The sequence below is a fragment of the Oncorhynchus kisutch genome, linkage group LG9 (assembly GCF_002021735.2).
Source record: "Oncorhynchus kisutch isolate 150728-3 linkage group LG9, Okis_V2, whole genome shotgun sequence".
Lineage (NCBI taxonomy): Eukaryota > Metazoa > Chordata > Actinopteri > Salmoniformes > Salmonidae > Oncorhynchus > Oncorhynchus kisutch.
The window spans coordinates 28,827,039-28,853,162 of record NC_034182.2 but is presented as its reverse complement, the minus strand read 5'-3'; the positions used below and the strand labels follow the sequence as shown (position 1 = coordinate 28,853,162).

Below are 26,124 nucleotides of genomic sequence, written 5' to 3'. Positions count from 1 at the left end.
TATTATTTCACTGTAATTGCTACTGTAAATTGGAGAGTGCAGTTAGATTAACAAGTATTTAAGCTTTCTGCCAATATCAGAAATGTCTATGTCCTGGGAAATGTTCTTGTTACATAAACCTCATGCTAATCACATTAGCCTACGTTAGCTCAACCGTCCCGCTGGGGACCCACCGATCCTGTGGAGGTTAACTAATTAAGGAGCAACAAAGAAACAGTAGCAAGCTATATACAGCAGGGGTACTGGTACAGAGTCAATGTGCGGGGGCACCGGTTAGTCGAGGTAACTGAGGTAATATGTACATGTATGTAGAGGTGACTATGTGACTATGCATGGTTAATAAACAGAGAATAGCGTAAAAATGGGAGTGGGGGGGCAATGCAAATAGTCTGGGTAGCCATTTGATTAGCTGCTCAGGAGTCTTATGACTTGGGGGTAGAAGCTGTTAGAAGCTGCCTTTTGGACCTACACTTTGCGCTCCGGTACCGCTTGCCTTGCGGTAGCAGAGAGAACAGTCTATGACTTGGGTGACTAGAGTCCTTGGCAATTGTTTGGGCCTTCCTCTGTCACCACCTGGTTTAAAGGTCTTGGATGGCAGGAAGCTTGGCCCCAGTGATGTACTGGGTTGTACTCACTACCCTTTGTAGTGCCTTGTAGTCGGAGGCCGAGCAGTTGCCATATCAGGCAGTGATGCAACCAGTCAGGATTCCCCTCAATGGTGCAGCTGTAGAACTTTTGGGGATCTGAAAACCCATGCCAAATCTTTTCAGTCTCCTGAGGGGGAATAGGTGTTGTCGTGCCCTCTTCATGACTGTCTTGGTGTGTTTGTACCATAATAGTTTGTTGACGATGTAGACATCAAGGAACTTGAAGCTCTCAACCTGCTCCACTAGAACCCTGTCGATGAGAATGGGGTCATGCTCGGCTGGCCTTTTCCTGTAGTCCGTAATCATCTCCTATGTCTTGATCACATTGAGGGAGAGGTTATCATCCTGGCACCATACTGCCAGGTGACAGCCTACAGGGAGGAGGTCAGTCTCGTCATTGTCGGTGATCATGCCTACCACTGTAGTGTTGTCGGCAAACTTAATGATGGTGTTGGAGTCATGCTTGGCCATGCAGTCATGGGTGAACAGGGAGTACAGGAGGGGACTGAGCACGCACCCCTGAGGGGCCCCTGTGCTGAAGTCCAGGATCCAGTTGCAAAGGGAGGTGTTTAGACCCAGATTTGATAGCTTAGCGATGAGCTTTGATGTCACTATGGTGTTGAACGCTGATACCATCCTCACATAGGTGTTCCTTTTTGTCCAGGCGGGAAAGGGCAGTGTGGAGTGCAATAGAGATTGCATCATCTGTGGATCTGTTTGGGCGGTATGCAAATTGGAAGGTCAACATTCACAAGGCCTGCTTCAGTGTTGTTTGACTCGAGGTGAGCATGCAGTTATTTAGCTCGTCTGGTGGGCTCATGTCACTGGGAAGCTGTGCTTCCCTTTCTTGTCTGTAATAGTTTGTAAGCCCTGCCATATCCGACAAGTCTCAGAGACTGGTTTGTACTATGTATTGACGCTTTGCCTGTTTGATGGTTCATCGGAGGGAATAGCGGGATTTATTATAAGCGTCCTGGTTAGAGTCCCGCTCCTTGAAAGTGGAAGCTCTACCCTTTAGCTCAGTGTGGATGTTGCCTGTAATCCATGGCTTCTGATTGGAGTATGTACGTACGGTCACTCTGGGGATGACATCATCAATGTACTTATTGATGAAGCCTGTGACTGATGTGGTGTGCTCTTCAATGCCTTCGGAAGAATCCCGGAACATATTCCAGTCTGTGCTAGCAAAACGGTCCTTTAGCTTAGCATCTACGTCACCTGACCACTTCCTTATTGAACGAGTCACTGGTACTTCCTGATTTCGTTTTTGATCGTAAGCAGGAAGTAGGAGGATAGAGTTATGGTCAGATTTACCAAATGGAGGGTGAGGGAGGGCTTTGTACGCATCTCTGTGTGTGGAGTAAAGGTGGTCTACAGTTTTATATAAAACAAATGGTTTTCTCTCTGATTGCACATTTAACATGCTGTTAGAAATGAGGCAAAAGAGATTAACGTTTCCCTATATTAAAGTCCCCGGCCACTAGGAGAGCCCCTGGAGGAGAATTTTCTTGTTTGCTCATGTGGATGTATTTCAAGGCCTATCTTCAAACTCATGGGGAAATCAAAATAAACCAGTCAAGACCTCAGGAAAAACAATTGTAGACCTCCACAAGTCTGGTTCACCTTTGGAGCAATTTCCAAACGCCTGAAGGTACCCCATTCATCCGTACAAACAATAGTGCGCAAGTATAAACACCATGGGACCACACAGCCATCATACCGCTCAGGAAGGAGACACGTTCTGTCTCCTAGAGATGAACGCACTTTGGTGCGAAAAGTCCAAATCAATCCCAGAAAAACAGCAACGGACCTTGTGAAGATGCTGGAGGAAACAGGTACAAAAGTATCTATATCCACAGTAAAACTAGCCCTATATCGACATAACCTGAAAGGCAACTCAGCAAGGAAGAAGCCATTGCTCCAAAACCGCCATAAAAAAGCCAGACTATGGTTTGCCTATGGGGACAAAGATCATACTTTTTGGAGAAATGTCCTCTGGTCTGATGAAACAGAAATAGAACTGTTTGGCCATATTGACCATCTTTATGTTTGGAGGAAAAAGTGTGAACCGTGAAGCACGGGGGTGGAAGCATCATGTTGTGGTGGTGCTTTTCTGCAGGAGGGACTGGTGCACTTCACAAAATAGATGGCATCATGAGGCTGGGAAATTATGTGGAAATATTGAAGCAACATCTCAAGACATCAGTCAGAAAAGTCTTCCAAATGGACAATGACCCCAAGCATCCTTCCAAAGTTGTGGCAAAATGGCTTAAGGACAACAAAGTCAAGGTATTGGAGTGGCCATCACAAAGCCCTGACCTCAATCCTATAGCACATTTGTGGGCAGAACTGAAAAAGCATGTGCGTGCAAGGAGGCCTACAAACCTGACTCAGTTACACCATGTCTGTCAGGAGGAATGGGCCAAAATTCACCCACCTTATTGTGGTAAGCTTGTGGAAGGCTACCCGAAATGTTTAACCCAAGTTAAACAATTTAAAGGCAATGCTACCAAATACTATTTGAGTGTATGTAAACTTCTGACCCACTGGGAATGTGATATTATTCTAATATTTTTACTAGGATTGTCAGGAATTGTGAAAAACTGAGTTTAAATGTAGTTGGCTAAGGTGTATGTAAACTTCCGACTTCAACTGTATGTATGTTCAGTGGGGCAAAAAAGTATTTAGTCAGCCAGAACTTGTGCAAGTTCTCCCACTTACAAAGAGGTCATTTTCATCATAGGTACACTTCAACTAGGATAGACAAAATGAAGGAAAAAAATGCAGAAAATCACATTGTAGGATTTTTAATTAATTTATTTGCAAATTATGGTGGAAAATAAGTATTTGGTCAATAACAAAAGTTTATCTCAATACTTTGTTATATACCCTTTGTTGGCAATGACAGAGGTCAAATGTTTTCTGTAAGTCTTCACAAGGTTTTCACACACTGTTGCTGGTATTTTGATCCATTCCTCCATGCAGATCTCCTCTAGAGCAGTGATGTTTTGGGGCTGTTGCTGGGCAACACGGACTTTCAACTCCCTCCAAAGATTTTCTATGGGGTTGAGATCTGGAGACTGGCTAGGCCACTCCAGGACCTTGAAATGCTTCTTACGAAGCCACTCCTTCGTTGCCCAGGCGGTGTGTTTGGGATCATTGGCATGCTGAAAGACCCAGCCACGTTTCATCTTCAATGCCCTTGCTGATGGAAGGAGGTTTTCACTCAAAATCTCACGATAAATGGCCCCATTCATTCTTTCCTTTACACGGATCAGTCGTCCTGGTCCCTTTGCAGAAAAACAGCCCTAAAGCATGATGTTTCCACCCCCATGGTTCACAGTAGGTATGGTGTTCTTTGGATGCAACTCTTTGTCCTCCAAAAACGACGAGTTGAGTTTTTACCAAAAAGTTATATTTTGGTTTCATCTGACCATATGACACTCTCCCAATCTTCTTCTGGATCATCCAAATGCTCTAGAGCAAACTTCAGACGGGCCTGGACATGTACTGGCTTAAGCAGGGGGACACGTCTGGCACTGCAGGATTTGAGTCCCTGGCGGTGTAGTGTGTTACTGATGGTAGGCTTTGTTACTTTGGTCCCAGTTTTATGCAGGTCATTCACTAGGTCCCCCTGTGTGGTTCTGGGATTTTTGCTCACGGGGTGAGATCTTGTGTGGAGCCCCAGATCGAGGGAGATTATCAGTGGTCTTGTATGTCTTCCATTTCCTAATAATTGCTCCCACAGTTGATTTCTTCAAACCAAGCTGCTTACCTATTGCAGATTCAGTCTTCCCCGCCAGGTGCACGTCTACAATTTTCTTTCTGGTGTCCTTTGACAGCTCTTTGGTCTTGGCCATAGTGGAGTTTGGAATGTGACTGTTCGAGGTTGTGGACAGGTGTCTTTTATACTGATAACAAGTTCAAACAGGTGCCATTAATACAGGTAACGAGTGGAGGACAGAGGAGCCTTTTAAAGAAGAAGTTACAGGTCTGTGAGAGCCAGAAATCTTGCTTGTTTGTAGGTGACCAAATACTTATTTTCCACCATAATTTACAAATAAATTCATTAAAAGTTGTATTTTTTTTCTCATTTTGTATGTCATAGTTGAAGTGTACCTATGATGAAAATTACAGGCCTCTCATCTTTTTAAGTGGGAGAACCTGCACAATTGGTGTCTGACTAAATACTTTTTTGCCCCACTGTGTGTGTGTGTGTGTGTGTGTGTGTCTGTGTGTGTGTGTGTGTGTGTGTGTGTGTGTGTGTGTGTGTGTGTGTGTGTGTGTGTGTGTGTGTGTGTGTGTGTGTGTGTGTGTGTGTGTGTGTATACATCTGTCTATATATAATTAATTGAATTTGGCCTTACTGCTGTTACCCCATAGAAACGCATTGCATAATACATTTATACATGGCAGAAGAGATGGGTTTATACAGCTTTCTCATCTTGTTTTCCCATTTGCTTGATTATGCTGGCAATTGACATTCAACAAACCGTAGAACAATATAGCTCTTTCCTGTTTACACATTTTAATGTCCGTTTGTATCCTTATTTACGCCTTTTATACATTTGCTGTAAGTCCATGAAGATGATTGACGCAGATGTCATGTCACTCAATAATGCTTCCGGTAATGGTTCTGTTTTATTTCCATGGTTTGTAGCTCGGTCAAAGCACATGTAACAGAGATGATCCATATCCTCAAACCGGCATTTTGAAGCCAAAAATACATCCAGATTTATATTCATAATTGATTTGTTCTCTGTTAGGTCCACAGATAAGCATCATAACCCCATATTAAGCAGCTAAACCCATCATCATTTGACTTCCTGATTCAAAATGAGGGGCTTTATACTTGAATCCGCACACTAATCAATGCCCTATCATTTCCGAGCACCCCTATCCAAAATACGGCTTTGTGTCGCATTGATTTGAAAATGCATCCCTAATAGGTACCATACCCAAAGACTGCACTTTACTCAAAATTGAGTTTATCACGTTTTTGATGGCTCCAGCATGTACTCTCTGGAAGGACAGATTGCTTAGTAGATTGCAGTTTCAGACTTCATCATATTTAAACTGGCGAAGGGGAAAATATTCCAGTGCTGCAGAGAAACAGCTCCTTAATTGAGAGCCAATCAACCTCGGCGTCTCTGTTAATGTCAAAAGGTACGATTTGAGTTTGGCTGAAGATAATGAATAATTGCATCAAAGTTGGGCGCTTGCCTGGCTTAAAGACTGTGTTTGTGCGCCGGGAAGTGTGGAATAGCCAGCTGGTGCTATTTAATGTTCCCTTCATCTCAGCGCACTAGTGAGTTGAATACAACCACCTCTATTCCTCATGCTCTTGTCTATTCTGTACCAGATATAGTCTAGATTAGCTGCCGCTGAGTCCACAACAGAGACACTCGTCTTAAGGATCTACATAATTAATTGGAAGCTGATAACTCTTGTGTGTATGGGTTATGTCGTTTATAATGTTTATAGTATCAGGCTTCTTTTTTTATATATATATCTCAATCAGTTTGATTCATGTAGGGCAGCTCCAATGGGCTGTTTTGTCATTGCATTGCCTGAGGTTTCGTACCCCCGCGGTTTTGGATCCCGCTGTTCTGGAATCAACTCTGAAACTCCTATTCTCTTTCATAGTCTATTGATCAAAACGGAACCAACTGTAGCCATCGGGATAACACCAAGGTATTGCCCTGTGCAATGTTGGAGGTGCTTTCTTCCCCCCTCTTAAAAAGCTTGATGTTTCTCCCTTAGATTCTCGCCAATGAGCATTTACGATCAAGCGCGGCGTCCGTCTTTGCAAACGCAGAGGCGTAAATTGGCCTTTGAAGCTGTGGGATATCAGAGAGGCTGTGATGATTTCTTTCAAATGATTCATTATTATTTTTCTCAGTCTGTTCTGTGAAACACTTTGTTCAATAGTACTCATGTTTGATTATTCGATTTTAAAAATGGAAAAGCACCTGTGAATTCTGTGCGAACACCTATTCATGTACAGAATTTTCACATTTGATAATGCATTTTCTTCTGTTGCATCAGAGGGATGGAATAGTTTAGATTGACCAATTAATTTTCTATTCAAATGTCTTGCCCTCAGTTGCTCACAATTTCTCCTCTTGTCTGGAGATTGCTCCCTTTTCTATTTCCCTGGTTCATTGGTTTCAGATTATTGTGTTAAATTATTGTGGGATTAGGGAAAATATAATTGAGGTTAAACAATATTAATAGACAGTGTTCCTCAACGAGTGGTCGTCCTGAGTAGCCGACAACAAAAATTGTGTACCACCATTCGCTTCTGTACTAAATTATATTATATTATGATTAATTAATGGTATTCTGTTTCAGTGTGTTTACATGCATGTGTTAATGTAGCATGGAGTATAGGGATTTTTGGGGGTGCATCAGCCTGGCCTACATGCATCAGCTTGGCCTAGACCTGTTCTGTGATGTGCATTCGGAAGGTATTCAGATCCCTTGTCTTTTTCCACATTTTGTTACGTTATAGTTTTGTTCTAAAATATATATATTTTTAAATCCTTATCAATCGACACACAATACCCCATAATGACAAAGTGAAAAGAAATGTATTTTATTTTGCTAATAGAGAAATGCCCTTATTTACATAAGTATTCAGACCCTTCGCAATGAGACTCGAAATTGAGCTCAGGTGCATGCATCCTGCTTCCATTGATCATCCTTGAGATGTTCCTACTACTTGATTGGTGTTCACCTGTGGTAAATTCAATTGATTGGACATGATTTGGAAAGGCACACACCTGTCTATATAAGTTCCCACAGTTGATAGTGCATGTCAGAGCTAAAGGAATTGTCCGTAGAGCTCCGAGACAGGATTGTGTCGAGGCACAGATCTGGAGAAAGGTATCAAAAAATGTCTGCAGCATTGAAGGTCCCCAAGAACACAGTGGCCTCCATCATTCTTAAATGGAAGAAGTTTGGAACGAGCAAGACTCTTCCTAGAGCTGGCCGCCCGGCCAAACTGAGCAATCAGGGGAGAAGGGCCTTGGTCAGGGAGGTGACCAAGAACCCAATGGTCACTCTGACAGAGCTCCAGAGTTCCTCTGTGGAGATGGTTGTCCTTCTGGAAGGTTCTCCTATCTCTGCTGCAGTCCACAAACTAGGCCTTTATGGTAGAGAGGGCAGGCGGAAGCCACTCCTCAGTAAAAGGCATATGACAGGCTACTTGGAGTTTGCCAAAAGGCATCTAAAGGACTCTTACCATGAGAAACAAGATTGAACTCTTTGGCCTGAATGCCAAGTGTCACGTCTGGAGGAAACCTGCCACAATCCCTACGGTGAAGTGTGGTGGCAGTATCATGCTGTGGGGATGTTTTTCTGCGGCAGGGACTGGGAGACTAGTCAGGATCGAGGGAAAGATGAACGTAGCAAAGTACAGAGAGATCCTTGATGATAATCAGGACAATGACCCTAAGCTCACAGCCAATACAACGCAGGAGTGGCTTCGGTCAAGTCTCAATGTCATTTTGCTTCACTCGCAATAACATCTGCTAACCATGTTGTATGTGACCAATACAATTGGATTTGATGTCCTTGAGTGGCCCAGCCAGAGCCCGGACTTTAATCTATCGAACATTTCTGGAGAGACCTGAAAATAGCTGTGCAGCGTCTCTCCCATCCAACCTGACAGAGCTTGAGACGATCTGCAGAAAATAATGGGAGAACCTCCCCAAATAGGTTCAAGCATCATACCCAAGAAAACTCGAGGCTACAATTGCTGCCAAAGGTGCTTCAACAAAGTACTGAGTAAAGGGTCTGAATACTTATGTAAATGTGATATTTCTGTTTTTGCTTTGTCATTATGGGGTATTGTCTGTAGATTGAGGGGGGGAAACAATTTAATCAATTTTAGAATAAGGCTGTGATGAACCAAAATGTGGAAAAAGTGAAGGGGTCTAAATACTTTCCGAATGCACTGTATATAACGTCATTGTTTTTCTTGGTACGATTTACCATTGACTGTTTGACATGAATGATGGTATTTTAAAAGGGGTAGTTAATAATGTTATGCCAGGAGCTTTCAGAGGGAGAAACATCAGGTAAAGGTAGTCACAAATGTATGCATGTTGTATCGTGGGCGACGTTCGATATGAGCAGACCCCTTCAAGATAAACATCTGGCATAATTCATAGCAACATTGAGCCGTGGTGAATGTGTGGAGACAGTCTGGTAAATCGTACCAATATATGCATCACAGGATAGGTGTAGGCCAGGCGGATGCATTTCCATGAATGTTCCATGAATGTATTCACCCCCAAAAATCCTCCATGCTACATTAACACACTGTAACAGAATACCATTAATTAATCATAATATAACGTTAAAAAAAGAAGCCAGTGGTGGAACACAATTTTTGTTGTCGGCTATTCAGGACAACCACTCGTTGAGGAACACTGTATGTTAATATAGTTTAACCTCAATTATGTTTCCCCTAATCCCACAAATGAACACTGCGAAACCAATAAACCAGGGAGAAAGAAAAGAGAGCAATCTCCAGACGAGGAGAAATTGTGCAAGGGGTCATGCTCTACCAACTGAGCCACACAGGACCAAGCTTGTATATTCCAGAAGTATAAATATACATTTGACTAACCTTACTTGATATTTCTCCCTCTGGAAAGTCCTGGCATAACCTTGTTAACGAACCCTTTTAAATGACACATTATTCAAGTCAATTGGTCTACAGTCTAAAGTCCTTCCTTAACCCATACTGATGCCATTGTTATCTTCCCTTTGCTAACTCCCTACTGATGCTCTGGTTGGTTATTCCCCTCCACTATCATGTCGCTAACTCTCCTTGTTGTCTGGTGCAGGCCATGGTGGAGACTGTGAACAACCTGCTTCAGCCCCAGGCCCAGTCGGCGTGGAGGGACCTGAGCACCGGGGAGCAGCTGAGAGCAGCCACCATGCTACTGGACACGGTGGAGCAAGGAGCCTTTGTCCTGGCCGACAACCTGCTCAAGACGGACATCGTGCAGGAGAACACCGACAACATTCGTGAGTACAGACCGAGACCCATGTACACACACAGAGGCATAATACCCACTCACAAGCACAAACATTAAATTAGATCTGATCACACACATGCATGAAGGCAGGCGGTCGTGTACACACACACACGCGCGCACACACACACACACAGTGTTAGAACTTATTGATGTGGCAAAAAGAACTCTTCAGACACTGTTTTGTACACTGGTGAACACAAGAGGAGCTGTCAACCTGCCAGAACATGATTTCTGGAATGTGTAAGAGACACGATTGACTGAATGTTTTACAAACCTTTTCATAGTGGTCATAGGACAGTGTGATCGCAAACACTGTCATCTCTTGACGTACTGTATATTTATACTTCTGGAATATACAAGCTTCGTCCTGTGTGGTTCAGTTGGTAGAGCATGACCCCTTGCACTGCCAGGATTGTGGGTTTGATTCCCGCTGTGGCCACCAATATGAAAATGTATGCACACACCCCTCTAAGTCGCTTCAGAATAAAGTGTCTGCTGAATGGTATGTTATGTTATTGTATTATTGTGTTACGATATACTGTACACACAAAGATTAGAACATTTTACCTGGCGAAACAAGCAGGGAAAGTGTCTCGTCTGAAAGAGCAGTGGCTGTTGTCCAATCACGTCTGATTAAACAGATTACTACATTTGCCAGTAATATGAGCGTTAAGCCATCCTAATGTGATTTGTTTTGGTCGTCGAAGGAAATCAATTTGGACAAACTAAGTTCCTGCACAGTCGTGCAGCCTCTGCGTCCCAAATGGCACCTTATTACCGATATAGTGCACTACTTGTGACCCGAGCCCTATGGGCACCACATAAGGAATAGGGTGCCATTTGAGACGCATCCAGAGTCTTAGTCTTTGTTTGAGTTTAGTTTCAAGTTTCACGTTTTATTAGTCGCATGGACACCATCAAACGAAACATGCATAATAAATATATTGAATACCAACATAAAGTGAATGGCTCAGTAGAATAGAATAAACATTTTAGCATAAGTAAGGCGCAATTTATAGTCCAGTGTTTGTACATGTATTGGGGATGAGGGGCAGTTTTCAACTGAGCAGTATAATAAGAGTCTGGGAGCAGCAGTTGTGATATGTGTGTGTGTAGCATTAATGTATATATGTGTGTGTGTGTGTCTGTGTGGTTGGGTGCATGAGTGAGTGCATGTGTGCTAATTTGTGGAGAATCAGAGCAGGTGGTCAGTCCAGTTCCAGTGTTCAGCAGTCTGATGGCTTGTAGATAGAATCTGTCTCTGAGCCTGTTAGTATCAGACCTCATGCTCTGATACCGTCTGCCCGACAGTAAGGGAGAGAACAGCTCGTGGCTGGGGGGTTTGAGTTTAGGCCAAATCTAAGCTAGTGTATTCAAGTTTTTTCAGAACCTGAATGTGATCATTTAGATATTGGGATATATTGTAAAATGAGTTATCCAATGATTGTTTGATGGAGACAAGATGGTTTTTGATGTAGTATTGTATTACTATATTATACTGAACAAAAATATAAACGCAACATGTAGCAATTTTGACAATTGTACTGCATTTCTGTTCATTTAAGGAAATCAGTCAATTGAAATAAATGAATTGGGCCCTAATCTATAGATTTCACATGACTGGGCAGGGGCACAGTAATGATTGAGCCTGGGAGGGCATAGGCCCACTCACTTGGGAGCCAGGCCCAGCCAATCAGAATGAGTTTTTCCCCACAAAAGGGCTTCATTCCAAAGAAGGACTCCTCAGTTTCATCAGCTGTCCAGGTGGCTGGTCTCAGAGGATCCCATAATTAAAGAAGCCGGATGTGGAGGTCTTGGGCTGGTTTGGTTACATGTGGTTTGCGGCTGTGAGGCCATTTGGACATACTGCCAAATTCTCAAAAATAACTTTAGGAGGTGGCTTATTGTAGAGAAATGAACATTACATTTCCTGGTAACAGTTCTGGTAGGCATTCCTGCAGTCAGGATACAAATTGCATGCTCCCACAAAACTTGAGACATCTGTGGCATTGTGTTGTGTGAGAACTGCACTTGGTGCACTTGTGTAATAATCATGTTGTTTAATCATCTTATTTATATGCCACACCTGTCAAGTGGATGGATTATCTTGGCAGAGGATAAATACTCACAAAGTGATGTAAACAAATTTGTGTACAAAATTTGAGAGAAATACGATTTTTGTGCGTATGGAACATTTCTGGGATCTTTTATTTCAGCTCATGAAACATGGGACCAACACTTTACATGTTGCATTTATATTTTTGTTCTGTCTACATTGCATAGCTACTTAGATGACCAAAATGTTATGATGCATCATGTTTGGACCAGAACCCTATGGGCCCTGGTCATTTTTATTGCACTATATTTGGAATAGGATGCCATTTGTGACACATCCATAGTTCAGAGAACCTTCTGGCTATTGATCCTGTGTGCTCTAATATTCACCAATGGGCTCTTGAAGATTCCAAATGAGATCAAAGGTCAACCAGTAAACATGGAGGTCAAGTTCAGCCCGGTTAGGAATGGGTGACCTTTCCATCGGTGGTCACCTATAAATTGACTTAATTATCTTTAATCACTGTCTTTATATCCATATGAATACCGTAACTTGATTTAAGCCCCAGTTCTATGCATAATGAATCAATGGTCAAGGCCTGAGGGTCTTCTGGGGATATGTATTGATATATATATATTAAAAGCAGTGGGGTGATAGTGGATTTGTTTACACTCTCCCCTAATTGCCCTTAGCTGTCAGTTTTTGCAGAAAACGTCCATGTACACAGAAATTAAATGCTTAAAACATATCAATGTTCTGGCCTATGCCCCTGCGGGATGAAACGGGAAGATACAGTGAGGCTTTGAACAACTGTTGTTGAATTGTGGACTTAACAAATCAACAGTTTACATTTCAAACGGTTGTTGAACACAGTTGTAAGGAAGAGGGAAAGACGAAGGGGAAGGAGGCGAGTGAATGAAACGTGTTTGCGAGCTGAAGAAACTACCAGCATGTATCGAGCATAAGGGAAAGATAATGTTATTATATAGCGCCCTTAGCATAAAGGGGATTTCTTTAGGCTCCTGCTGCCATGGCAACCTTAACATGTAGGTCTGACAAGTCGAATGAAGCAGCCTACGTTGTGGAATAAATCAAATGGGAATTTATTGTCTATGGTACTCAATTTATCTGTGTATTAAGGGATCCTAGCCCTGTTTGGAAGGAAACTAAACATTCCACTCATGGCAAACTACCGTTTTTTTTTTTCATCATGGAGGTAGTCTGGTTAATCGTGCACAGTGACATGTTTACTAGGCCTTCACTTTCAGTTTGCTCTGTTGAGTTTGCCAGCCAATGAGGTTTGTTTGTCCCCCGCGGTCGCAAGTGCCCACACCGTCATGTACATACATAAGTATTTAGACACCACAAAATAACCATGTCAAATCAAATTGTATTTGTTACATGCGCCGAATACAGCAGGTGTAGACTTGACCTTAAAATGCTTACTTACAAGCCCTTTCTCAACAATGCATAGTTACATTTGCTAAATAAAAAAAGGAAATATTAACAATAATGATGCTATATGCCAGGAGTACCGGTACCGATGCAATGTGCAGAGGTACAAGGTAGGTGAGGTAATATGTACCTGTAGGTAGGGGTAAAAGTGACTAGGCAATCAGGATAGATAATTAACAAGAGTAGTAGCAGTGTGAGTGTGTCTGGCATCAATTTGCATGTGTGTATATATACAGTTCATGTCAGAAGTTTACATACACCTTAGCCAAATACATTTAAACTCAGTTTTTGAAAATTCCTGACATTTAATCCTAGTAAAGATTCCCTGTCTTAGGTCAGTTAGGATCATCACTTTATTTTAAGAACGTGAAATGTCTGAATAATGGCAGAGGGAGTGATTTATTTCAGCATTTATTTTTACACTCAGTTAGTATTTGGTAGCATTGCCTAACTTGGGTCAAACATTTTGTGGAGCCTTCCACTAGCTTCCCACAATAATTTGGGTGAATTTTGGCACATTCCTCCTGACAGAGCTGGTGTAACTGAGTCAGGTTTGTAGGCCTCCTTGCTCTCACACGCTTTTCCATTTCTGCGAACAAATTTTCTATGGGATTGAGGTCAGGGCTTTGTAATGGCCACTCCAATACCTTGACTTTGTTTTACTTAAGCCATTTTGCCACAACTTTGAAAGTATGCTTGGGGTAATTGTCCATTTGGAAGACCCATTTGCGACGAAGCTTTAACTTCCTGACTGATGTCTTGAGATGTTGCTTCAAAATATCCACACAATTTTCCCGCCTCATGAAGCCATCTATTTTGTGAAGTGCACCAGTCCATCCTGCAGCTAACCACAACATGATGTTGTGTTACAGGAATTAAATTCCTACATGTTTTAATACCCAATTAAATTAAACACTCTGTCCACTTCTAAGAATTTGTAAGACTCTTATTTGCATAAAATGGACAGAGACCAGTCTCAAAATCAATCAGCAGCGTTTATTCTCGAGAGTACTGAACATGATACAGTTTACCACAGGTTATAAACTGAAAATGACGTCATGAGTTTTCGAACTGTCCCGTCTCTTCTTCACCCTGGTACAAAGGCAATATCTCAAGCCTTCCCACATCGTCCCACACCAATTTAATATAATTTATGACCGAGCCAAGGTCTTCCTGTGTAGATAAGCATTCTAGCCAGTCTGACGATATGTTCATTCATTTCTACCAAGGAACAGACAGTCATTGTTCTAATTCTTGATTATATTTACACACATTATATTCAGTACTAGAATTAAAAGAAAATTCATACATCTATACAGTAACATAATAGTATTCAGATTAGTCAGTCCTGATTGAAATGTATACATTAGTCATTATTGATAAAAAATCCCTTAACATGTTGCCACCCCTGTGCTTCACGGTTTGGCTTGCAAGCCTCCCCCTTTTTCCTCCAAACATAACGATGGTCATTGTGGCCAAACAGTTCTTATTTTGTTTCATCAGACCAGAGGACATTTCTCCAAAAAGTACAATCTTTGTCCCCATGTGCAGTTGCAAACCGTAGTCTGGCTTTTTTTTATGGCGGTATTGGAGTAGTGACTTCTTTCTTCACAAGGTCCTTTGCTGTTGTTCTGGGATTGATTTTCACTTTACGCACCAAAGTGCGTTCATCTCTAGGAGACAGAACGCGTCTCCATCCTGAGCGGTATGACGGCTGTGTGGTCCCATGGTGTTTATACTTGCGTACTATTGTTTGTACAGATGGACATGGTACCTTCAGGCATTTGGAAAGTGCTCCCAAGGATGAACCAGACTTGTGGAGGTCTACAATTTATTTTCTGAGGTCTTGGCTTATTTTCCCATGATGTCAAGCAAAGAGGCACTGAGTTTGAAGGTAGGCCTTGAAATACATCCACAGGTACACCTCCAATTGACTCAAATTATGTCAATTAGCCTATCAGAATCTTCTAAAGCCATGACATAATTTTCTAGAATTTTCCAAGCTGTTTAAAGGCACTGAGTGTATGTAAAATTCTGACCCACTGGAATTGTGATACAGTGATTTATAAGTGAAATAATCTGTCTGTAAACAATTGTGAAATAATTACTTGTGTCATGCACAAAGTAGATGTCCTAACCGACTTGACAAAACTATAGTTTGTTAACAAGAAATTTGTGGAGTGGTTGAAAAATGAGTTTTAATGACTCCAACCTAAGTGTATGTAAACTTCTGACTTCAACTGTATACACATACACACACACACACTACGGTTCAAACGTTTGGCGTCAATTAGAAATGTCCTTGTTTTCCATGAAAACATACATGAAAGGAGTTGCATAATTAATTGGAAATATAGTCAAGATGTTGACAAGGTTATATATAATGATTTTTAATTGAAATAATAATTGTGTCCTTCAAACTTTGCTTTCATCAAATAATCCTCAATTTGCAGCAATTACAGCCTCGCAGACCTTTCGCGTTCTAGTTGTCAATTTGTTGAGGTAATCTGAAGAGATTTCACCCCATGCTTCCTGGTGCACCACAAGTTGGATTGGTTTGATGGACACTTCTTACATACGATATGGTCACGCTGGTCCCACAACAGCTCAATAGGGTTGAGATCCGGTGAGAGTGCTGGCCACTCCATTATAGATAGAATACCAGCTGAGTGCTTCTTCCCTCAATAGTTGCATAGTTTAGAGCTGTGCTTTGGGTCATTGTCCTGTTGTAGGAGGAAATTGGCTCCAATTAAGTGCTGTCCACAGGGTATTGCATAGCGTTGCAAATGGAGTGATAGCCTTCTTTCTTCAAGATCTCTTTTACCCTGTACTTTTTTCACTTTTTTCCAATCTTCCTCTGTCCAGTGTCTGTGTTCTTTTTATTGGCCAGTCTGAGAGATGGCTTTTTTTTCAACTCTGCCAGCATCCCGGAATCCCCTCTTCACATTGAGACTGTTGTTTTGTGGGTACTATTTAATGAAGCTGCCAGTTGAGGACTTGTGAGGGGTCTGTATTTCAAACTAGACACACTAATGTACTTGTCCTCTGTCTCAGTTGTGCACCGGGGCCTCCCACTCCTCTTTCTATTCTGGTTAGAGCCAGTTTGCGCTGTTCTGTGAAAGGAGTAGTACACAGCATTGTTCGAGATCTTCAGTTTCTTGGAAATTTCTCGCATGGAACAGCCTTCATTTCTCAGAACAAGAATAGACTGACGAGTTTCAGAAGAAAGTGTCTGTGTGTGTTGTAGTGTTTATTTTACCTTTATTTAACTAGGCAAGTCAGTTAAGAACACATTTTTATTTTCAATGACGGCCTAGGAACAGTGGGTTAACTGCCTTGTTCAGGGGCAGAACAACAGATTTTTACCTTGTCAGCTCGGGGATTCGATCTTGCAACCTTTCGGTTACAATTCCAATGCTCTAACCACCAGGCTACCTGCCGCCCCTGTAGTATGTGTGGGTAGAGTCCAGTGAGTGCACATAGAGCCAGTGAGACAAACAAAAGGGGGTCAATGCATGTAGTCCAAGTAGACATTTGGTTAAATGTTCAGCAGTCTTATGGTTTGGGCGGGTAGCTGTTCAGGAGCCTTTGCTGTGCTGCACCGCTTGCCAGTCTATGACTTGTGTGGCTGGAGTCTTTGACAGTTTATAGGGCCTTCCTCTGACACCACCTTGTATAGATGTCCTAGGTGGAGAGAACTCTGCCCCAGTGATGAACTGGGCCTACCCTCTGTAGCGCCTTATGGTCAGATGCCAAGCAGTTGCCATACCAAGCGGTGATGCAGCCAGTCAAGATGCAACTTTTTTAGGATCTGAGGTCCCATGCCAAATCTTTCTAGCCTCCTGAAGGGGAAGAGGCATTGTCATGCCCTTTTCACAACTGTCTTGGTGTGTTTGTACCATGCTGGGGTCCACATCACTAAGGATCTGAGGAACTTTTAAGCTCTGGATGTGCTCGGCCCTTCCTTTCCTGTAGTCCACAATCAGCTCCTTTGTCTTGCTGACGTTAAGGGAGAGGTTGTTGTCCTTGCACTACGCTGCCAAGTTTCTGACGACCACTCTCTCATCATTGTTGGTGATCAGTTCTACCACCATTGTGTCGTCAGCAAACTTAATGATGATGTTGGAGTCATGCACAGTCGAGGGAGAACAGGTAGAAAAGGAGGGGACTAAGCATGCAGCCCTGAGGGGCTCCCATGTTCAGGGTCACCTTGGCAGATTTGTTGCTTACCCATGTCGCCATGTCTGGAAGTCCCTTATCTAGTTGCAGAGTGTTCAGTCGCAGGGTCTTTAGTGATGAGCTTTGAGGGCATTATGGTATTGAACGCCCAGCTGTAGTCAATGAACAGCATTCTCACATTTATTTTGTCCAGGTAGGAAAGGGCAGTCTGGAGTGCAATAGAGATTGCATCATCTGCGGATCTGTTGGGGCGGTATGCAAATTGGCGTGTGTCCACAGTGTCTGACCAGCCTTTCAAAACATTTTTTGGCTACAGATGTTCTACAGGGCGATAGTCATTTAGACAGGTTACCTTGGCGTTCTTGGGCACAGGGATTATGGTGGTCTGCTTGAAACATGTAGGTATTACAGACTGGGTCAGGGAGAGGTTGAAAATGTAATTGAAGACACTTTCCAGTTGGTCAGCGCATGCACCGAGTATGCATCCTGGTAATCCGTCTGGCCCTTTACATTTTTACGTGCAGTACTCACAAGCAATACAAAAGCTTACCCAGGATATATTATTCCTGTTTTCATGCTCTTGTTGCCAGAAATACATGGCTAGTTGATTAGGTGTACCGGGTAAGACCCTCCTTTTGCCTCCAGAACTGCCAGAATTATTCTGGGCATGGACACGTTGCTCAATTGGTTTCAAGGGCCCTAACGTGTGCCAGGAAAACATTCCCCACACCATTACACCACTGCCACCAGCTTGTACCGTTGACAACCGGCAGGATGGACTCATGTTGCTTTATCAAATCCAGACTCTGCCATCAGCATGATGCCACAGGAACTGGGATTCGTTGGACCAGGCAATGTTTTTTTGCACCTCAATTGTCCAGTGTGGTGATCATGTGCCCACTGGAGTCACTTTTTCTTGTTTTTAGCTGATAGGAGTGGAACCCGGTGTGGTCGTCTGCTGCAATAGCCCATCCAGACAAGGACAGACAAGTTGTGCATTCCGAGATGTCGTTCTGCACACCTCTGTTGTACTGCACCATTATTTTTCTGTATGTGGTCTGCCTGTTAGCTTTCACAATTCTTGCCATTCTCCTTCAACCTTTTCTCAACGAGCTGTTTTTGCCCACAAGACTGCCGCTGACTGAATGTTTTTTGTTTGTTGCACCATTCCCAGTAAACCCTAGACACTGTCGTGCGTGGAAACCCCAGGATGCCGGATGTTTCTGAGATACTGGAACCGGCGCTCCTAGCACAGATCATACCACGCTTAAAGTAGCTTAGGTAACTCCTGTTGCCCATTCTAACGTTCAATCGAACAGTAACTGAAGGTCTTGATGCCTGTCTGCCTGCTTTATTTAGCAAGCCATGGCCACGTGACTCACTGTCTGTAGGAGTGAACCGTTTTCTTGAAAGGGGTGGTGTGCCTAATAAACTGACTGAGTGTATGTACTCCTCACTAAACAAGATCCTAATAGCGTTAGTTAGCCTGTGTGTGTGTGTACCTACAGATGTATTATCTTCATTTGATCACCCTGTTGCAGGATAACTTTCTTTATTGAGTGAGGAGTAGTTCAGGTGTAACAGGGGGAGCCTTGATGTACACTTTCTCGCTTTGTGCGGTTAAAGAATGGTTGAAGCTGACAAACAATTTTGCCCTCTGAGATTGGCCCTCGCTTTAAGGAAGTGATCATTTTTGGGTGTGAGCTAAGAGGAAAGCGATGGGTAGACGAGATCGAGATGAATGGTGAACACAGCCCCGTTTTGGAGTGCCGGCACAACAGCTGTTGTGTCTGAGGGGAGATCATCATTTGTGATTTAAAGACTGCGGCATCGGAAAATGAGGCGTTGAAAGAAGATCATTTCATAAGGTACAGATGTGATCACTCTGTTGCAGGAAAACGTTCCTACAATGCACAAAATATACAAGTTGTAGTGTATCTGAGGATAAAAAGTCATTTTCACTTTGAAATTTCATACTTGATTTTCCATGATGAAAAATGTATCAACCCCTACACAAATATAAATTCCTTATAATCCATATAATTTTCTGTGCTGCAGGATTATTTTCCTGCTGTTGCAAACTGGCTCAAATTAAGATCCTAAATCTGCATGCCACCATATGCGCGTGCGTGTGTGTATACAGTACCTTCGGAAAGTATTCAGACCCCTTGACTTTTTCCACATTTTGTTACGTTACAGCCTTATTCTAAAATGTATTAAATCATTTGTTTCCTCATCAATCTACACACAATACCCCATAATGACAAAGCAAAAAAAAAAATGAAACTAAAAGACTGAAATAGAACATTTACATAGGTATTCAGACCTTTTACGTAGTACTTTGTTGAAGCACCTTTAGCAGCGATTACAGCCTCACGTCTTCTTGGGTAGGAGTTCTTCTCTGCAGATCCTCTCAAGCTCTGTCAGGATGGATGGGGAGCATCGCTGCACAGGTATTTTCAGGTCTCTCCAGAGATGTTCGAACGGGTTCAAGTCCAGTCTCTTGCTGGGCCACTCAAGGATATTTAGACTTATCCTGAAGCCACTCCTGTGTTGTCCTGGCTATGTGCTTAGGGTCGTTGTCCTGTTGGAAGATTAACTTTTGCCTGTCTGAGGTCCTAACCTGCTCCTGAGAGCTTTTCATCAAGAATCTCTATGTACTTTGCTATGTTTATCTTTCCCTTGATCCTGACTAGTCTTCCAGTCCCTGCCACTGATAAGAGTTCAATCTTGGTTTCATTAGACCAGAGAATCTTGTTTCTCATGGACTGAGAGTCCTTTAAGTGCCTTTTGGCAACTCCAAGCAGGCTGTCATGTGCCATTTACTGAGGTGTGGCTCCCGTCTGGCCACTCCACTCTAAAGGCCTGATTGGTGGATTGCTGAAGTGATGGTTGTCCTTCTGGAAGGTTCTCCCATCTCCACACAGGAACTGTGGAGCTCTGTCAGAGTGACCATCTGGTTCTTGGTCACCTCCCTGACCAAAGCCCTCTTCCCACGATGGCTCAGTTTAGCCATGTGGCCAGCTCTAGGAAGTGCCCTGGTGGTTCCGAACTCCTTCCATATAAGAATGATGGAGGCCACTGTGTTCTTGGTTACCTTCAATGCTGCAAGATCTGTGTCTCAACAGGTGTGTGCCTTTCCAAATCATGCCCAATAAATTGAATTTACCACAGGTGGACTCCAATCAAGTTGTAGAAACATCATAGAGATGATCAATGGAAACAGGATGCACCGGACCTCAATTTCGAGTCTCATAGCAAAGTGTCTGAATACTTATGTAAATATGGTATTGTTATTTTATTTTAGAAATTTGCAAGAATGTAAGAAAAAAAACCATCTTGTTTTGTCATTATGGGGTATTGTGTGGGAATTGATGAGGTAAATGCGGAAAAAGTCAAGGGGTTGAAATACTTTCCGAATGCACTGTATGTGTTAATCTCCTCTCCACCTTTTGTTTGTTTGCATGCGTGTCTGTGTACCACTCCCGCTCATCACTGATCTGATGAACAGATTTCTGCCGTCTTATTTCAACAGGCATACACATCAACACCTATTGTGGGTGTGTGTGATGCCTAAAGCCAGTCTTAAGCCTTTTTTTCATGGCTCATCCAGTGGGATGAAAAACATTGCAACTGACTCAGTTAGCTCTGATCTGGGATTGTTCGGCATTTCGGCCATTGTCGCTTTCCAGTTGAATAGGAATACATCTCGCCATCTCCAAAAGAATCCCTTGCACCATTGTGTAGCAGTTGCGAGGGTGCCTCGGAATGTTAATACCAAGGTTCTCTTTCTTAAAGTGAGAGCATGGCATGGCATGAAAACAACTTTTTTTTTTCAAGGGTAGCCACAATAAGAAGATTTTGCCTTCCCTCTGTGGGTGTTTTGTGCCAGCATTCGAGAGGTGGCCTTGAAGCCAGAAGTTGAAAGAAGTTTGAAATATTTGATGCCATCTCTCCCAATTAACAGAGTGCTGTCCAGGCCTGTGTTCAAATAGTATTGGTTTTCCTTAAAATACTTATCATGTTTGATTGGGCCTGTCTGGAGTGACAGGTGGGCAGGGTTTGCACTTTGGGGACTATTCCATTAGTTCCATTGCACTAGGCAAGCTCAAATGAAGAATTTAAAAGACAACATACTCTTTTAAGATGGGTCTTGTTCTGTATTCTCAAACTAAATTCAAGCACATGAAAAGTTTATCTTAGAAACTGATTTTTTTCTGCCAATCTCCTATTGACTCCTCATTTTCCTCTGCTGTACAATGCAGCAGTTTTTAAACCACAAATTATGATCTCCCCTCAGATACAACAGCTGTTGTGCCAGTTCTCCAAAACCTGACTGTCTTCACCATTTGTCTCTATCTCATCTACCCATCGCTTTCCTCTCAGCTCACCCCCAACATCGATAGATTCCTTAAAGTGAGGGCCAATTTTCTCAGTTGGCAAAAGTTAGTGGACTTCAACACGAATCAAGGTAGTATGCAACCAGGCTCCCTCAGTTACTCCTAACTCGATGAAGAAAGTGTTGCGAGACGTGTATAGCCCAGTGTTGATCGGAAGGCTTCAGTGGGACTCTACTCTTCAAAGCCTGCCGAATTCAGAGGATGATGCACTTCATTCAACACACCCTGAAACCACTGATGAATGGAATCAATTATATCAGAGTAAAATGCTTCTGAGAAAAAATCTGACAAGGTATCTCCTTGAAAATCCATTTGAAGTTTGTGAAATGCATCAAGTAATGTATAATAGCTGATGTTGGGGAAGAGAGCATCTTTTGATCAAGTGTTTCTTAAACTTTGTTGTTACCCCTTTGTCTGCTTTGTCTCTGATCTGAAACAAACTCCAGTGCTGTGATGCATACAGTCAGAGCAGAACTGAGTTTCGTATTACAATGTAAAGCTATCGTTCAATGCTAACACGTTTCAACAGGGGCATGGGTTTCCATTCATATACTGCAAATGTTATCCCAGATGGAATTCTCTTGCATCACTGTCGACACTCTCACCCCTCATAATAATGTTCTTTAAATGGTCCTTTTTTTCTCATTTGCTTCTGTCCAGAGCTGGAGGTGGCCCGGATGAGTACGGAAGGAAATCTGCCTGACCTGAAATTCCCACAAAGTGGCGGCCATGGTAACTCCATCTCCCTGTCATCAAGCACCTTGAAACAACATGGGAGAAACGGTAAATGGCTTTGCATTTTAATTTTAAAAAATATATATATATCAGGGCTCTCCAACTCCAGTCCTGAACATCTATTAGTTGTGCAGGCTTTTGTTCCATTCCATCAGTTAGTGCCTGCATACCCAGTAGCTCTTCTGGACTGAACATCCCTGTCTGTGATAAGTCTGCCATTGATAATTCCATGCATAGTTTGCTTCTTTTTCTGATGCCATAAGATTATAGGAAATGTAAAGAAGAGAAAGGCTCTAATATCTTAAAAGGGCAAACCGTGTCTCAAACAACAACAAAGGTGGCACCATGTTTTTGCTCATATTAGCTATTAGCATATTCGCTAGCTATAGCTAATATTTTGGAAAAGTAGGTCAATTCAATAGGAACAAAAGTGTAAGCTGCTTTGAAATGCGATGACTGTTACGAGGAGGGGCTTGGGAGTTTAAAATGTGTCCCTTTGCAGGGCTTGGTGCGAATGAGAAATATAACTTCCCTGCAGCTAATTATACTTGCTTACCACCTGCTTCGAACAGGCTGTTAAGAGCATGGGTTGCTTACCAGTAACATGTTTTTTGTGTGTGCAGAGTTAGGGTGCCTTCAAACCAAAACGCAGGTTCGACGCGGCAAATTATTCTACGTTTTCAATTGGTTGACAGATACATTGTTGCTATTGTAAGTACAAGTGTAACCACTTGTACTTACAGACCCGCTACACGGTAATTTAATAGTTTCCCTGGAATAACATCAATATAATTCCAAGTGTGCCAAAATGTTAGAAGCAGGTGGAGGACTTACACTTGGTTTCAGGCAGAGGTGACCAACCCTCTTCCAGGAAAGAGCTACTGGATCTACCAGGGTTTTCTTCCAACCTTGTTATAACACAGTTGATTCTGCATAGTATCAAGGTCATGGAAAGCAGCTAATTAGTAGAATGAGGTGTGCTAGATAAGAGCTAGAGAGAAAGCCTAGCAGAAGGGAAGTTGTCCAGGAGGAGGGTTGGCCACCCCTGATACAACCTCTGATTAAGTAAATCGCCTTTTTTTACTTGACTTCAAATGGACAAAAGAGGCTCCCTGGTTGCGGAATTAGTTGTGTTCAAGAGCTGCTTCAAACTTTAATGAGGCTATTATACACAATGCGGAGCTACCTACGGGAGCTCCGCGGCCCGTATTTGGACTTGATTACTTGTTCATGCAAATGAGTTAGGCTGTTAGCACGTGCTCACCGCTCTTGGCTCTCGATGAATGTCCAGCGGTGCCGATGCTTTATTATATCTTCATTTGCTTTTATTTCCCGTTCATGGAGAGGTAACACGCAATTTTCGTCTCGAGTGAGTGATCCCATGTCGCTGTGGGAGGGGTGTGCTTTCACATCCACCGTCCAAAGAAAGACGCCGGGAGAGGGATACGGTAGTGCGATGGGAGTGGGGAAAGAAACTAGGAGGAGTATCTGTTGCCTTTGTCAGTGCAATAAAGTAATAATGACATTTCATTGAAGTTGAATTAAATGGACCTATCATACCTAAAGAGGTCTTTTTTTCCAGCCTCGACACCATTGTTGCTCTTGATAACATGCTCGGAGCAGCGAAAGTGTTTTTTCCCTATATTTTGTCCAAAATAGTTTCAACTAATCCTTGGGAATCTAAAAAGAATGAATGCAGTTTTTACCGTACCCCAGAATGCATCCTTATTTCTAAGTCTTGTGAATTTGAATAGGTTAGGTTATTGTGTGCTCCAAGACTTTGTGGAACTGTAACGTTTGACATCTGTAGATTGAACTGTGGTGGTCCAACGTCGTTATGCCCTGGAGCAGGCACTTAACCCCAAAAAATGGTTCCAAAGGCCGGCTGCACTCCGGCTGACTCTGTGCTCTTCAATGTGTGTGTGGTTTTCTCGTAGGCATATACAACCTTGGCACACCTAGTCTAGGTTTACAAACCTTTTTAATTTATGGACAGAAACATATGTTGACCAGATAGTAACTTTTCACTTTTGGATTTTGTTTGGTTTTCTGGCGCTAATGTCTCTGCTACTTTAACATTGATTTGTGCTGTTAATAACATCATACTGTTTGGTAAAGCATTTTAACCACACACTTTCAGTTCGTCAGTGGTGGCTCCGTCTCAAATCTCAATTGCCTTTCCTTCATTCTACTTTCCTTCATCACACTGATCTGAAAGAACTGACCTGGTGAAAGCCAGCCTAATGATGAGCTTGCGCCCTATTCTTTTCACCTGTCACTACAGACAAAGGGGAGGAGATGAGCAGAGGATGGATTTTCAAGAAATTGAGACTAAGCCATGATGTGTTATTTTTCCTAGGAGAGATCCGGATGGCCTTCGTCCTGTACAAACACATCGGAGCCTATCTGTCTACAGAGAATGCCAGCATGAAGCTCGGCAGGGAAGCCATGGCCACCAACTACTCTGTCATTGTCAACTCTCCCGTCATCACCGCAGCCATCAACAAAGAGAACAACAAAGTCTACCTGTCTGAACCGGTCATATTTACCTTGAAACACCTGCAGGTAGAACGTGTACACACACACACATACATACACACACACACACTTTGGGATTATCATGAAATTCACTGAGTTTCTTCAAGGGGCAATTTGGGATTGGTACATCAATTTTTGACTTTTTAAATGAATGGAGTCACCCCATAGCCCCCCATTTTAAAGTTTTACCTCAATCTATCATAACATATTGGCGATGCAAAACGTTGTTTTCATTCATTTTCTCCCTATTCGTTTTAGAACAGAACAGTCTAACCTGGAAGGCTAAGCTAATATGAGGGTTCTATTGTTCATCCTTGAAGGCTGGTTAGTCATAGGCGGAGCATTATCTTCCTCCCCGACTGCATTATCTTCCTCCCCGGCTGGATTATCTTCCCCTCGCACGACTCCATCGAAACAGCCCCGGTTTGTCTCCCAACGGCGCCCAAAGCTGTTATTCAGCAGGGAGAGAGAGAGAGGGGAGGGGGGGGTGTGTGTAACACTTGGGGCCAATGCAGTTATTATGGGGACCAACTGGAGTCCGCCGCCGCTTTCCTAAGTTTTTCTTGCCCCACTGGTCTAATCTCAGTAAAACAGTGCTCTTCTATAAAGTATGTTTGTGCTTCCCTCCAGCGCACTTCTGTCAGTGAGGACATGTCTTTTTTCTGAACGGCTGTCTGCTCTGTCTTCTGAAAAGTTGGTTATTTTAAAGAGTATTCTAAGATTCGTCTAGAGAGTATTCCAAAAAGATTAACTGAATCTGTATGGATGGTTATATACCTGCAGGTACACTAGAGTATGAATGGATAGGAGGACGTACTTCTCATAGCCTGGTTCCAGATCTGTTTCTGCTGTCTTGCCAACTACTATGGTCATTGTCATGCCAATCGTGGCAAAAACTACGATAAGGATAGCCTGGGTTCAGATCTATTTGTGTCATCTTGGCAACTACTATGTTAATTGTCATCAGTGATGTAGTGGTAAAGAAACTAGGTGGTTAAACTTGGTTGCAGTGAATAAAGTCCGCAAAAGGTGGGTAAACTGCGTTTACTTGTGTTTACCCT

General features: G+C 42.7%; 1 protein-coding gene across 16 annotated transcripts in view; it reads left to right on the top strand.

Moving 5' to 3' along the window:
• Positions 1–26,124, top strand: part of LOC109897029 (adhesion G protein-coupled receptor L3) — a 303,186-nt gene that overhangs the window by 217,783 nt on the left and 59,279 nt on the right. For all 16 annotated transcript variants that reach the window (XM_020491529.2, XM_020491527.2, XM_031832342.1 and 13 more), the window contains 3 exons: positions 9,506–9,689; positions 22,451–22,573; positions 24,885–25,090. In XM_020491529.2, coding sequence (XP_020347118.1) covers positions 9,506–9,689; positions 22,451–22,573; positions 24,885–25,090 — 513 coding nt within the window. The remainder of the gene's footprint in view (positions 1–9,505; positions 9,690–22,450; positions 22,574–24,884; positions 25,091–26,124) is intronic.